The sequence below is a fragment of the Nansenia antarctica genome (assembly GCF_963989245.1).
Source record: "Nansenia antarctica genome assembly, chromosome: 1".
Taxonomy (NCBI): Eukaryota; Metazoa; Chordata; class Actinopteri; order Argentiniformes; family Microstomatidae; genus Nansenia; species Nansenia antarctica.
The window spans coordinates 13742724-13759243 of record NC_137674.1 but is presented as its reverse complement, the minus strand read 5'-3'; the positions used below and the strand labels follow the sequence as shown (position 1 = coordinate 13759243).

The 16520-nt window shown below is 44.6% G+C and overlaps 1 protein-coding gene across 1 annotated transcript in view; it reads left to right on the top strand.

Annotated features, from left to right (window-relative positions):
* Nucleotides 1-8048, top strand: part of rab1ab (RAB1A, member RAS oncogene family b) — an 11450-nt gene extending 3402 nt beyond the window's left edge. Inside the window, exons 2-6 of the mRNA XM_080532905.1 lie at nucleotides 1961-2033; nucleotides 2378-2473; nucleotides 5545-5640; nucleotides 6406-6537; nucleotides 6690-8048. Of these exons, the coding sequence (XP_080389031.1) occupies nucleotides 1961-2033; nucleotides 2378-2473; nucleotides 5545-5640; nucleotides 6406-6537; nucleotides 6690-6887 (595 nt within the window). The 3' untranslated portion in view covers nucleotides 6888-8048. The remainder of the gene's footprint in view (nucleotides 1-1960; nucleotides 2034-2377; nucleotides 2474-5544; nucleotides 5641-6405; nucleotides 6538-6689) is intronic.
* Nucleotides 8049-16520: the final 8472 nt, after the last annotated feature.

Sequence of the window (16520 nt, the reverse complement as noted above, 5' to 3'; positions counted from 1 at the left end):
GGTCCATCCACCACAGTCTCACAGAATCCTGTGGGAAGCACTGATAAGCTACTGATGGCTTGAGCTGTTTGTTGTTGCTGGTGGTTAGTCAACCTCACACAGGGGTCATCATTGTCTTCCTCAGCCATTGGCTTAATGAAGAGGGCATGACTAACATTCATTCCAATGGGAGAGGAAGAGGAGAGTCAAGGGAGGCAGGGATCCTTGCATCCTTTCCTCCTTTCCTTCTGTAATAAATAAATCACTGATCCGACATGACTTGATTGGTGAAAGCAAAGCCATGGTAGGCTAGGTCATTGATTAGTCTACTACGTCAATGAAGGGAGAATCAAAGGATTCTGTGAAAGAATTGGAACAGGGCCAGGTTTCTCCCGAGCCTGCCTGCCTTCCTTCCTTTCCTCCTTCCCCTGTGACCTGACAGAGCAGAGGAACGGTCCATCTCTGAACTCAGAGCCCAACTGAATTCGCCTCTACTAGGAATGCTTAATCATCTTACAGTAGTTTCCTTACCTACTACTTACACACACACACACACACACACACACACACACACACACACACACACCCACCCACCCCAGTTGGATAAACATTACTGGACAATGATATAGCCTAGTTGGTTATAGTTTTGTCTTAAATGTCTGGCCTATTTTAACAGGGGAGCATTAGCATTTAGCCTAATTCTCACGGTGGGTGGGAAGTATGCCTAGCCTATGGACAGTTGAGGCTAATCAGGCTAATTGGCCCAGTTTGTAAATAGCATGGTGTATTTGCTTTCGTAATAGCTAGGCTAATTGTGTAAACATAGTGGATAGACCTATAGACATTTGAACATACATAATGTTTGTAAACATAGTCAATTGACCTATATACATTTGAATATATACTGTTTGATAGACAGAAAATAGTCAGAAACAACTCAACTCAAATTCTTTGTTGAGCCCCTTGGGGGCTTCTGTTCCCAAATGAATTAATCAGCACCATAATTAATTAAATCTGCTATGTCGGCCATATTTATGTGAATTCATGTGAAACTTGGTGAGCCTCTAGTCTAGACAGTAGTATGTCAGATGTGTAAATTCCAACATGATAGGATGAAAAACATTGCTGCCACATGCCAGTCAATATTCTGCATTTCCAGCCATTTTTAAATGTAAAAAAAGAACGCAAAAAATCTTCTCATGATGAACTGCAAGTCTGATTGACACGAAATACTAATTAGAATACTTCTAAAAATACACATTAGCTACATGCTAATTAATATGTACCATAAATGATGACATGCAAATAGGGCTATGTCAGTCATTGTTGGTCTAATCAGTCTCAAAGTTAGTGTGCTTTGAGACAGTGTCATAGCAGAGATGTGTACCGGTATTCTACCAAATTTGAGGTTAACCCTTGTGCCCTTAATTGCCGCTTGCGGCTACATTTGTATTTACTTTGGTAAAAACTTTATGAACTAGTTTCTGGTTTTTAGCAGAAAAAGACTGATAAAAATAATGTGTGTGACATTCATGGTCTAGGCTACACATTTTGCTTGCTTGTGCTTCACTTACAGGAAGTTAAAATCGTTTTAAAAGGATATTTGACGTGAGACACCCTTTTGTATTATGACAGAATTAGGGCAGATGAGAGTTTGTAAAATAAATAGCCTACAGCATCTTTCCCAAAGTACTGTAAGCAATAGACTAGATGACAACAGTATCTTTGAGTTTTGTAATATCAGAACACAGTGAATTGTTCTCCTTTTACTGTGACTTCTTTAGATGTTGACGTTGTACAAAAGAAAATCTGTCTTTTCAGTTTTGGAATAATCCATCAAAGCTAAAATGTTGTCTACAGAGTCAAACTGCTGTTTTCTACAAGCCTGTGAAGAATAATTGAAAATAGGCCTACATGGAAGAGGTTGTGAACTGATGCCTGTTGTGTAGCCATTCACCTCTCTTTCTATCACTCTCTACAGTGACTATTTATTCAAGCTGCTCCTGATCGGTGACTCTGGCGTCGGAAAGTCTTGCCTTCTCCTTCGATTCGCAGTAAGTGTCCTGTGATAGATATTCATTACCATTCATAAGGTGCTCTTAAGTACTATCTAGGTGTTCATAGGCTGCCCAATGTTATGAGTGCTCTGCTTGCTTCAAATGCAGCAGGTTGGAACTAGATGCTTTGTAATGTGTACTGCATGTACCTAATGTCAGGTATCTGTATTATATGCAGTCCTATATATAGTCCCACGCATTTTGCAGTTAAGGATGGTTCTTCTCTGACAGAGAGAATATGAAAAGGTTGAAAGTGTTTGTACTTAAAGCAGGATGTGTTTGTTCGAGGATGTCTGAATGTACCCTCACTGGTTTCCTCCTCTCCTCTCCTCTCCCCCCAGGATGACACATACACAGAAAGCTACATTAGCACTATTGGAGTGGACTTCAAAATACGAACTATAGAATTAGATGGAAAAACCATTAAACTTCAGATCGTAAGTACAGTTCCCCTTTTGTGCTCCCTGAATTTCACTCTGCTTATAGATCTGCAGAAACCAGTGCCACTATATGCATTCTAAATCAGACCGCTAAACTAAACTGTATTCACCTCAAAAATGGAGTGAGAGGGCTCCATTAGTATGGTGACAGTACAGTTCCCTGTGTAAGGGACAGTAAAGTTTTTTTTTCATCTTTTGATGACAAAAGATCTGATCACCATGCAGACACAAAGTCAGATAAATGGTGTATTTTAATGCGATCGTTATCAGATCATATACGTGATCGGATCACAGGACGCATATTAATTTCAGGTGTAAACACAGTCAGAAAGTCTCTTGCCATGTGTTGCCAAAATCTGATTTCCCCGGTCGCTTGGGAGGAAGCATGTGACAGATCTGCCAACCTCATCCCCGACCATCTCCCTGCATGGAAACACAAGTGTCTCCTCTGGTCTTGCCAAAATATCACTTCAATCACATGTACAAGTACACAATGTACTTCCTGTACTTCCTGTACTTTCTGTACTTTCTGTACTTCCTCCCTGTTGTAAACAAATGCTAACAGTTTTACTAGCTAGGTTAGTTGCTACCGTTCCTGTACTTTGTGTTGCTATCTCAGGGTCCCACCAAGGGTCTCATCTCTCTGTGGTTGACCGACCAAATCCAATGCAAATTTGAAAGAAATTACAGGAAAATTTACCTGTCTCTCTCACTGAGTGTGGCTATGATGCGTGTTGATAGTGGAATATGATGTGTGTTAATAGTGGGATATGATGTGTGTTGATAGTGGGATGTGATTAGGGCTGGGTATCGCCACTGATTTCCCAAAACGATTCGATTCCGATTCACAGCTCCCGATTCGATCCGATTCGATTCGATTCGATTCCGATTCGATCTAGTTACAATATACATTTTTTGCTTGAATATGAAAGAGATTCTCCGAACTAATGCTATAAATGGTTCAAGGAACCCTATAACATGTAGCATTGTTAAACATATCAATGAATTGACTCCAAAGCAGTTACATGAATGTACTTTTTATTTACATATGACTTTGCTTTTGTCCAGCTCATCTCTATCGTCACATTTTTAAAATCCAAAATGCACCCAGACATCTGACTTTAAGCCTGGTGGTGACTTGAGTGTCCCTGCCATCGCCATGTTTTTAGATTTTAGTGTTGAGACCTCACGTTGCGTGAGATATGATACATTCTTGTAGCGCGAGATCTGGCCACGAGATCTCGTTGCGGGTTGAAGCTGCAAGCAAAAAAAATAAAAAAAAATAAAATGAAAGATCGATCTCGGGATTTATGAATCGATAATCGCTAATTTAATGAAGATCGATTCAGAATCGGGAAATCGATTTTTTGAACCCAGCCCTAGATGTGATGTGTGTTGATAGTGGGATATGATGTGTGTTATAGTGGAATATGATGTGTGTTGATAGTGGGATATGATGTGTGTTGATAGTGGGATGTGATGTGTGTTGATAGTGGGATGGGATGTGTGTTATAGTGGGATGTGATGTGTGTTGATAGTGGGATGTGATGTGTGTTATAGTGGGATGTGATGTGTGTTGATAGTGGGATATGATGTGTGTTGATAGTGGGATATGATGTGTGTTATAGTGGGATGTGATGTGTGTTATAGTGGGATGTGATGTGTGTTGATAGTGGGATATGATGTGTGTTATAGTGGGATGTGATGTGTGTTGATAGTGGGATATGATGTGTGTTATAGTGGGATATGATGTGGGATATGATGTGTGTTATAGTGGGATATGATGTGGGATATGATCAGGGGTGCACATAACTGGTGCGCCAGTGCGCATGCGTCGCCAAAATGCATTCTGCGCGGCAGATCAGCGGCATGAACGCGCTCTTGCGCACCAACAGCTGGAAGCGCTGGGAGAGGAATTTACTTCCTCAAAATCCAACTGCTGACTGCTGCATCACTGCAAGCCCCACTAAGTAACTATCTGCCGTCCCCTCAGCCGAAGGCCCGACGAGTAATGCATCACAACAGTCGACCGACGACGACCACGGCGACTCCCCTCACGAAAACATTCGGAAAGTATCGTAACTCGTACTTTCATTCCGCGTATCGCGTATCGCACGGTTATCACGGTTATCACGCCGCACGTGAAAATTCAGTCCCGAACGACTCGTCGCTAAAAGGAAAAACAACACCACTTCACGTTTCTTTTCTCTGAAGCTTTCAGACGTTTGTTTTACAGCTGTTTTTCATTATCGCACCTCGACCCCTGACCCAGGATATGGTTGGGAATTCTATTAGAAAAAAAAGACTTTGTTGCACAATCAAAATAATGAGCTATTTAAAGTGATAGCCTACAACATCCTCTACCATGGTTGAAATTGAGGACAGTATTAACAGCAGTCAATACAGCAGTGATGATGATGATTACGCTTGTAGCATAAATAAATGCTTAGGCTGTAACTTTTTGTTGAAAAGTTGATTTCAGTGTTTACAGAACAGAGCAGTGCTTAAAGAGATGTCAGTTGATTTCATTGTGTTTAAAGAACAGACATTCAGTTAGTGCTTAAAGAGATGTCAGTTGATTTCATTGTGTTTAAAGAACAGACATTCAGTTAGTGCTTAAAGAGATGTCAGTTGATTTCATTGTGTTTAAAGGAGTCTGACAGACTTTCATGCTTAAAGAGCAGTCATTTGATTTTGCATTTGTTTCTTTTGTTTTGTACACAATCATTTGTTCGTTCATCTTTATTTATGAACAAATGTCGTTTTGCTAATATAAGTTATCCATGTATCCCTTTTTCATCCATCCTGTGGGACGGGTCGTGACTCGCGAGCTCGGGGAGCACCAAGCAGCATCCCTAGGTGCTCCTCTGAGCACTGGCCCCAAAAAGTTATGTGCACCCCTGGATATGATGTGTGTTATAGTGGGATATGATGTGTGTTATAGTGGGATGTGATGTGTGTTATAGTGGGATATGATGTGGGATATGATGTGTGTTATAGTGGGATGTGATGTGGGATATGATGTGTGTTATAGTGGGATGTGATGTGGGATGTGATGTGTGTTATAGTGGGATACGGCGGGACAGGAGAGGTTTCGCACCATCACATCCAGCTACTACAGAGGGGCCCACGGCATCATCGTGGTCTACGACGTCACAGACCAGGTCAGTGTGCTTCTCTCTCCAGCTGTGGATCTATATGTATATGGTATATATGGTATGCTGTTTCACAGTGGACTGTTTTCATTCAATCAATTGCAGATAAAGGGAAACCTCATTTTATGTTCACTAAGAATGTTTATGCACAACAAGAACTAGTGGAGTTTTACCATCAAAATGTTGACATTGTGGGGTGTCAGTTGTTGACATTGTGGGGTGTCAGTTTTGTGTGTGTAAATGCTGAGGAGGATAACGGTGGTTCAGGGTTTTTTGGATGCTCACTCACAGAACTCTTCTGAAACATTTCAAGTCTGTATTGTTATTGTCCCCTACCGATGAAATCGGGGACGACGACGATGATTCTGGCTCCGTCCGTTCATATATCACACTTTTTCTCGACACCACTGGGACAATTTTGATGAAACTTTGGTGAATGATGGGTCAGATGGGACTAGGAATGGGAATTGATAAGATGTTATTGACACAGATTCCATTATCAATTCTTCTTATCGATTTGATTCTTTATCGATTCCCTTATCGAATTCCTGTGTGGGGAAAAAAGTAGGCCTCCACAAATTTCACTCTGATTTCAATTTGGCTAGGTGACATAACATTCTAGTACGTTTGGTTGGATTATTCAGCCCACCTATATTCCATTGCATTTAGACTTATGAATCGACATTCATTCCATCACTCCTTTTATAGAGGGGCGCTACATCATTTGTGGGAGACAACATGTTTGCTGTACACTTGTTCTCTTTCCTGTTGTAGGAGTCCTTCAACAATGTCAAACAGTGGCTACAGGAGATCGACCGCTATGCCAGTGAAAATGTCAACAAGCTGTTGGTGGGGAACAAGTGTGACCTGACAACAAAGAAGGTGGTGGATTACACAACAGCGAAGGTACGGTTGTCACGGTCTAATAGAATAGATTTGACTGATCACTTTCAAATAACTTTGTACAGTAATGTCCAAGTCTTGGCAGTTCTTCTAACTCAAACCACCCCCCCCCCCACCCCACCTCCCTCTGTCTCTCTTCTTCCCTATCTCTGCAGGAGTTTGCAGACTCCCTGGCAATCCCTTTCTTGGAAACCAGCGCCAAGAATGCCACCAACGTGGAGCAGGCCTTCATGACCATGGCTGCTGAGATCAAGAAGAGGATGGGCCCTGGAGCCACGTCTGGAGGTTCAGAGAAGTCCAACGTCAAGATCCAGAGCACACCTGTTAAGCCTTCCTCTGGGGGCTGCTGCTGAGAGAGAGACCCCCCACCCCCCTAACCAGGCTCCCCAACAGCCACCACCTTCTCCAACCCCTCCTACCCCCACTCTGGCCTCAGCCCCATTATCCAGTCTCCACCATGTCCCAGTAAGTCCAACAATTAACAGTAAGAGAGGGGGGAGTCTGATAGAGAGAGAGAGAGAGAGAGAGAGAGAGAGTGAGAGTGTGTGTGTGTGTGTGTGTGAAGAAAATTAAGTTGCCTGAATTTGTACTGCCAAGAAAGGTTCAAGAATTATTCCTCCCTCCTTTTGCCCTTGTAATGGTGATTAGTAAGACAGTCACGGAAGTCTGTTAATGGTCAGAAGATTTTACCTCCCACTAAGCCCCACCCAGCCTCGTCCTGGGGGTTAGGGGTACCCCCCACTTTCCATTCCTTAACCCGGACCCCCTCAGAGACAACAGATTTTGTTTTTTCCCCCCCTTCGGTTAAATCACCATCTTCTCTGTGTGTGTGTGTGTGTGTGTGTGTGCGTGTGTGCGTGTGTGCGTGTGTGTGTGTGTGTGTGAGAGTGTCACTGCATTCCTACTACAGGGTTGGTCTGTGGTCAAATTCAATGATGTTTTCTGTTCCCCCACGTTTTCTCTTTTCTGTTTCTTTTCTCTCTGTTGATTATTTTACTGTTTGTATCGGCATGGTTACATCTGTTCCCTTCAAAGGTGTTTTATCTGCAATTTACATGTCAGCCAACTGCACAACAGTGTCACACTGTCCCATGTTGAAAAAGTCTAGTGAATAAAAACCAAGGCTGTACATATACATTATGTATATATGTATGATCTGATTCACTGGGTCTGTAGAATTCATTACATTATATGTGTAGTCTTGACTTCTTAATCTCTGCATTGCATTTGTGGCTGCAGAAAAATTGTAATTGTGTTGCTCAACATTTAAATGGAAAAAAAGAAAATACATATTGTACTACCAGACTGTATGATACAGAAAGATCTGTCTGCGATTCTTCTTGGAATGTGTAGAAAACATTTTGTGTTTTTATTATTTATTCTACATGTACATGGCAAATATATTGTACCAGTAACTTAGGACCTTGTTTGCAAATTGGCCATTATCTGTGGAATATTCTCAGTACAGAATTGCATACAACACTATGTTCTTTTTTTCATAATAAAGGCAACTGAATTCAGTTTTAAAAGAACTCTGATATCATTTCTCTATCACTATTTGTGTTGTTTGCTCCATATATAAGTGTGTCTAGATAGATTTGTGTAACGATAAGGACACACACACACACACACACACACCTTTTATCCATCACTAGGGTCAGCTCCAACATCAGTGTGTAGAACACACACAGAGTTGTGTTGTAGTACAGTAGTCTGCTGCCCTTCCAGATAACATTTTATGAAAGTCAGATAACATTATTAAAGTCAGATAACATTAGAACGCTGATGCAGTACTGCCCTCTGACTATAGAATGCTTTACTGTCTTTACTGACACATTCTTATGCAAAAGCCACATTTACACAGACTCGCACACACTCACTCACATCATAGTAGAAAACTGTATATCTATAGTAACTACAGTCATGTGAAAAAGATAGGACACCCCATGAAAATTCAGATACAAGATGGCCGCGCGCTTAGACGCTGAGGCTAGGGGGGCGACCACACTGGTGTTTCTTTGTGTTTTTAATTACCTTTATATGTTCACTCTTTTTTTAGTACTTATAGGGAACAGTTATGTATATAGTACCTACAGCAGGCTCGACTTATTAGAAGTCGGCACGTTAATTTTTTTCCTAAATTTCGTTGTTTGGTACCTGTACTGTAACAATGACAAATAAAGTCTATCTATCTATCTATCTAAAATCTTTGGCAAGAAACATCTTGTCTGCTCTAGTACAAGCAAATGCCTCCAAATTGGATGGTCATTGGATGGTGCTTCATCATAAGACAATAACCCTAACCATACTGCCATAGCAACTCTGGAGTTTTTCAGGACCAAAAAGTATAAGGTTTTTGACTGGCCAAAGCAATCTTCTGTTTTTTTTTTTTTAGCTGGATACTTGAGCGTTTCAGGGAACAGAGGCCAGCCATAGGGTGTGTTCGAAATGACATACTGACCTACTATTCATACTATGGCTGTGTTCGAAATGACATACTGACCTACTATTCATACTATGGCTGTGTTCGAAATGACATACTGACCTACTATTCATACTATGGCTGTGTTCGAAATGACATACTGACCTACTATTCATACTATGGCTGTGTTCGAAATGACATACTGACCTACTATTCATACTATGTCTGTGTTCGAAATGGCATACTAACCTACTATTCATACTATGGCTGTGTTCGAAATGGCATACTAACCTACTATTCATACTATGGCTGAGCTCGTAATGGCATACTAACCTACTGTATATTTAAGCAATATCACACGAGAGGGAGTGCTGTTGTCCTGAATCGGCCTGCAAGAAGAGTAATCTAGCTCAGGCCAGGGGCCATTGGCAGTCGTCGTGATGGAAGAAGAAAAACATTTATAGACACTGGAGAAACAGTACAAGGGGGGAAGTAGAAATCTTAGGAGACACAGTATAGGGGGAATAATAATAATTATAACGTTGTTGTTGTTATTATTATTTAGCAGTCTGCCCATGGAGCTCCTCCTTGAGGCTCCGCCCCCACAGTGAACTCAGGTGACCAATCAACAGGCTGCTCTTTATGACCATGTTTATATACATTGTTGCTAAGTTATTATAGTGACAGTACACCTCAGGTGGTGTTGATGATGAATATGACAGTTGCGTGACATATACCCCCCCCCCCCCCCACACACACACACACACACACACACACACACACACGCACACACACACACACACACACACACATTTTAATCATTTATTTCTGTCCACATAGAAACAAGTATACAAGGACACAAATACTGAAGGCACAGATGGGATGCATTCACAAACAGACATGGACAATGTCTTTCACATACAACAGGACAAGACTCACGGGTACAGGTAACACCGTCTCCGCCATATTTGGCGGCTGCCAATAATCGCAGAGACAGAGCAATACTTGCTGAGCCTTTTTGCTTCTCCCTTGGACATTCCCAGTAGACGTAGTCCTCTGACAACCAATCTATGCACATGTCCAAGACTGCCAAATATAAAGATTAATAGCGTACACCTATAGCCTAGCTCTGAGATGGTGTCTACAAGCTGCTGGTATTTCATGACCTTAGTCATGAAGGCTTCCTCTAGGCTTATATCAAAGGTGCATGCTACCTCTAATACAGACACCTCTCTGGACTCTTCATTAACAACAACAACATCTGGTGTGTTAGCAGACAACTGTGAAAAGTGACATTGGTCATTACAGAAATTGAACATGGATGCATTGACACGAGCATGTGTATACATTTTCACTGTAGCTGGGAAGTGGAGTGATATGTCCTTTACTATTAGGCTCACAATTCTGTCATGACGTGCTATATACATTCCTTTGTAAACATAACAGCCATTCAAGATATGTGAAAGTGTTTCTGTAACCTGTTCTGTGGTGTGGTGCAAGCAATGAGGAACCTGAGTGGAGGGAAACCAAATAGAGAGGTTGAGTCTGGTAGGAAGGACTTGTAATCTGGCCTTGGTTGTGAATATGACAATGTCCTCATCGAGTGCAGTGTTTTTTAGAAAAGAATGGGAAACAGAGTGATCAGCTGTGGGAAGACATGCCAGTTTTCCCTGGAGTTTCAGACCAGTCCAGTGTTGTTGTTGTTGATGTTGATGAAGGTCCATGAGAGTCCGTCTGGCCCCTCTAGATGTTAGCTGGTGGCTCTGTCCAGCAAAGGAGGCTGTTGCCCTGACCTGTGTGAGAGGGTCAGATATACAGTTCTCTGAGACCCGAACAGTCTCAGAGTCAGACCGCACCCACTCCAGGGACACCCCGGCTCGGACACAGAGGTCATTCAGGTCTGGCCAATCAGAGCAGACTCCAAAACCAGCGGAATGAGTGTCCAATTTTCCGCTGGGTTTCCTCTTGAACCCAAGGAAGTGGGGCTCCGCCCCCCTGGCAACTGGGACCTTCCTTCTCCTCAGGTCCAGGAACATGGAGGAGCGGGCCAGCTCCCTGACGTCCTTGTCGTCGTTGTTAAGCATCCTGAGAAGATGGGAAATTCTCATGCTGGTGTAGATCCATTCTACACACACACACACACACACACACATACACACATACACACATACACACACACACATACACACATACACACATACACACACACACACACACACACACATGACATAAACACACACACACACACACACACACATACACACGTGACAAACACACACACACATTGTTGTTGACATTGTTGTCGTTTATTGTTCTTCTTTGCAATTTATGGTGTCACATTCAATATTCAAAATTCAAAAAATCACTTAATGTCATAGGAAGCTTGTAAATTTCTGTTGGTCAATAAAATAGTCCGGAGCCATGGGGTTGAACCTTGTTTTGTCGGATAAATTAAAAAAATGTCTGCTGTTTCTTGTTGCTTGGGGGTTCCTCTTCAAAACACAGGAGGGTGCCCTGTGCTCCCTTGAGCTTTTTCAGATATTAACCCCTTCATGCCCAAAATGCCCAAATCCCAGAAAAATAGGTATTTATCCAACCAACAAGAAACAGCAGAGAAAAAAACTTTACCCAACAAAACAAGGTTCATCAAAAAAAGCAGGCTTTGGCTCCCGGACTAATAGCTTCCTGGGGCTGGGTTCCTAGATGGGCTGGGTTCTCCCATCTGGACCTTAGATGGGCTGGGTTCTCCCATCTGGACCTTAGATGAGCTGGGTTCTCCCTTGGCTGCATGGGTGGACTGCACCTGAGCTGAGATAGGCTCTGGAGGTGCTGTAGCTGGGCTCTGGAGGTGCTGTAGCTGTTTAAAGACCAGGTTCTGATAGTTCCAGATAGGCTGGCAGCCAAGGGTGGACTGGACCTGAGATCTGATGGCTTCTCCCATCTGGACCTTAGATGGGCAGGGTTCTCATTTGGCTGCATGGGTGGACTGCACCTGAGATCTGATGGGTTCTCCCATCTGGACCTTAGATGGGCTGGGTTCTCCCATCTGGACCTTAGATGGGCTGTGTTCTCCCATCTGGACCTTAGATGGGCTGGGTTCTCCCATCTGGACCTTAGATGGGCTGGGTTCTCCCATCTGGACCTTAGATGAGCTGGGTTCTCCCTTGGCTGCATGGGTGGACTGCACCTGAGCTGAGATAGGCTCTGGAGGTGCTGTAGCTGGGCTCTGGAGGTGCTGTAGCTGTTTAAAGACCAGGTTCTGATAGTTCCAGATAGGCTGGCAGCCAAGGGTGGACTGGACCTGAGATCTGATGGCTTCTCCCATCTGGACCTTAGATGGGCTGGGTTCTCCCATCTGGACCTTAGATGGGCTGTGTTCTCCCATCTGGACCTTAGATGGGCTGGGTTCTCCCATCTGGACCTTAGATGGGCTGTGTTCTCCCATCTGGACCTTAGATGGGCTGGGTTTTCCCATCTGGACCTTAGATGGGCTGTGTTCTCCCATCTGGACCTTAGATGGGCTGTGTTCTCCCATCTGGACCTTAGATGGGCTGTGTTCTCCCATCTGGACCTTAGATGGGCTGGGTTCTCCCATCTGGACCTTAGATGGGCTGGGTTCTCCCATCTGGACCTTAGATGAGCTGGGTTCTCCCTTGGCTGCATGGGTGGACTGCACCTGAGCTGAGATAGGCTCTGGAGGTGCTGTAGCTGGGCTCTGGAGGTGCTGTAGCTGTTTAAAGACCAGGTTCTGATAGTTCCAGATAGGCTGGCAGCCAAGGGTGGACTGGACCTGAGATCTGATGGGTCCTCCCATCTGGACCTTAGATGGGCTGGGTTCTCCCATCTGGACCTTAGATGGGCTGTGTTCTCCCATCTGGACCTTAGATGGGCTGGGTTCTCCCATCTGGACCTTAGATGGGCTGTGTTCTCCCATCTGGACCTTAGATGGGCTGTGTTCTCCCATCTGGACCTGAGATGGGCTGTGTTCTCCCATCTGGACCTTAGATGGGCTGTGTTCTCCCATCTGGACCTTAGATGGGCTGTGTTCTCCCATCTGGACCTTAGATGGGCTGTGTTCTCCCATCTGGACCTGAGATGGGCTGTGTTCTCCCATCTGGACCTTAGATGGGCTGTGTTCTCCCATCTGGACCTTAGATGAGCTGGGTTCTCCCATCTGGACCTTAGATGGGCTGGGTTCTCCCATCTGGACCTTAGATGGGCTGTGTTCTCCCATCTGGACCTTAGATGGGCTGTGTTCTCCCATCTGGACCTTATATGGGCTGTGTTCTCCCATCTGGACCTTAGATGAGCTGGGTTCTCCCATCTGGACCTTAGATGGGCTGTGTTCTCCCATCTGGACCTTAGATGGGCTGTGTTCTCCCATCTGGACCTTATATGGGCTGTGTTCTCCCATCTGGACCTTAGATGAGCTGGGTTCTCCCATCTGGACCTTAGATGGGCTGTGTTCTCCCATCTGGACCTTAGATGGGCTGGGTTCTCCCATCTGGACCTTAGATGGGCTGGGTTCTCCCACCTGGACCTTAGATGGGCTGTGTTCTCCCATCTGGGCCTGAGATGGGCTGGGTTCTCCCAGGGCTGTGTGGGTGGGCTGGACCTGAGATGAGGTGGGCTTTGTCTGGAGGTCCTGTGCCAGGTCTCCCACGTACCTGGTGACGAGTCGGACGTTTGACTCCAGCTTCTCTCTGGTCTCCTGGGAGATGAAGGGGATGGAAGCAGCCGGCAGGAACACCATGATGGGCTTTCTCTCTGTTGCCGTGGCGACAGTCTGGCACAGGGATTTGGCACGTGGGCAGAAGACCAGGGGTCCTAACCTGACGGTAGACGTCTTGGCCAGAGGGTGCGTGAACGCGTGGCGGGGGCATCGGAGTCTGGCGGGGAGGAGCATCCTGATGATGCAGATCATCCGTACTGCCTGCCTCCAGCGACGCAACGCAGAACTCTGGCTGGACTCCAGGGTGCGTCTGGGGGGTTGCTGGGCCTCTGAGGGGCAATGCCTCCACTGCACGTCCTCCCCATCTGGTCTGGGGGTAGGGCTTCGGTCAGGGCTTGTAGAGGGCGTCTGAGAGCAGGACCTGGACGACTGCTCAGAGAGGGAGGGGCAACTGGAGCCAGTAGAGGAGGAGTCAGGGTACAGAGTATCCATCCGGTCCAGTGTCTTGTCCCAGTCATCCTTGAGCTCCTTCAGCTTCTCACTGCAGGAGGACACAGACAGGGCTCTCATTCAGGCTAACTGTTACTGTTATTATCAAACCTTTTTCATTTAGCTATGAAATATGACAAATCATAATTGATCTGAACTTACTTGAGTGTCTCATTGATGATGTCCTCCTGTTCAAACACAAACATGGGAGGGTAAGGATTAGCCTTTGAAATACACAAAGCAGACAACCCTAACACACATCCCTCACAGCCTTAACACACATCCCTAACACACATCCCTCACAGCCTTAACACACATCCCTAACAGCCTTAACACACATCCCTAACAGCCTTAACACACAACTCTAACACACATCCCTCACAGCCATAACACACATCCCTCACAGCCATAACACACAGCCCAAACAGCCTTAACACACAGCCCAAACAGCCTTAACACACATCCCTCACAGCCTTAACACACATCTCTAACACACATCCCTCACAGCCTTAACACACATCTCTAACACACATCCCTCACAGCCATAACACACATCCCTCACAGCCATAACACACATCCCTCACAGCCTTAACACACATCCCTCACACACATCCCTCACAGCCTTAACACACATCCCTCACACACATCCCTCACAGCCTTAACACACATCCCTCACACACATCCCTCACAGCCTTAACACACATCCCTCACACACATCCCTCACAGCCTTAACACACATCCCTAACAGCCTTAACACACATCCCTAACAGCCTTAACACACATCTCTAACACACATCCCTCACAGCCATAACACACATCCCTCACAGCCATAACACACAGCCCTAACAGCCTTAACACACATCCCTCACACACGTCCCTCACAGCCTTAACACACATCCCTCACACACATCCCTCACAGCCTTAACACACAGCTCTAACAGCCCGAACACACAGCTCTAATACAGGGCTAAAACATTCCTAACACACAGCCCTAACACACAGCCCTAACAGCCCTAACACACAGCTCTAACAGCCCGAACACACAGCTCTAATACAGGGCTAAAACATTCCTAACACACAAAAATAACAAACAACCCTAACACAGCCGTAACACACAGCCGTAACACACAGCCCTAACACACAGCTCTAACAGCCAGTCCTAACACATATCTCTAACACACAATCCTAACACTGAGCCCAGCCCCAACACTGAGCCCAGCCAGCCCCAACACTGAGGCCAGCAGTGCTTTCCCACGCTAATTCCATTGCGCAACAATAATATTGACGCAGCTTTACCTCTCTTGCCGGCCGCGCGGTGCCATCTCTCCACAGGTGGATCAGCCAGGCAAGGAACAGCAGGAGCGTGGAGAGGACAACCCCCACGAGCTGGACATCGATGACCGCATCTCCACCAAGTTCCGATGTCGACTCCAGGAGATGCATGCGGTAGCGCAAGTGCTTGTTTGTTGGGGCTAACGTGACTGGCGACTGGTGACTGGCACCTGCTGGCACCACGAAGCGTCGGAAGCGCACACGTTTCTGGTCAAGCAGCTGTTTAGACATTATAACACATTAGGGAAATCTATCCATAGATTAGCCTACACTGTGTACGTGTATACACTTCGATAGACAAAGCGTTTATGAATGTTGTTGATGATTGGCATACGTCTTATGCATTAAATGGTTATGACGTCATAATAATGAGAAGCTAAACTTGCTAGTTTGTCCCCAGACAGTTTCGTTTTGATTGATTGATTGAAAACTTTATTAGAAGATTTGCAGAAGTAGGTACATGAATGTACATATTACATACAAGGTCAACTAACAGGATAAAAACCCAAGAAAGCCACTGGCTTATTTCAATTGGGGTCCTTGATTGTTGTCATGGTAACCCTTGATTATGACGCAATTTTTTGACCAGTGATCCTACGGATCTTCCAGTCCAACTAGTAATAGTGGATTACTAAAAACTTTCAACTGTCCTCAGTCATGTCGAATAAAACAACATCTAATGCAACAACATCGATGTTTTTGTTATTAACTAGATATGAATGAATTTTCTCAGGTAGCCTAATCTAGTTGGCATTTTCACCCCTAAATCCGACACATTTGGCATTAAACGGAGCTCTAGGAACGAATGAAATGCCCAGGCCAACCGTAAGCATTTTGAATAAGGAATACTTTGCCTTAATGTAGGCTGTCCATTTATGAATGCATTTACAACATGCATGCATAAAGTAGCCTAGGACTACTTTTAATGTAAGGTGCCATTGGCAGTCACAATGCTAGAAGAAGGAAGGAAGATGCTGATTCTTTTTTTTATGATGTTAATATATGACAAGTATTATATTAGATTATATTAGCATACGAAACTGTGAGGACACTGAGCTGTGGAATAGGTGG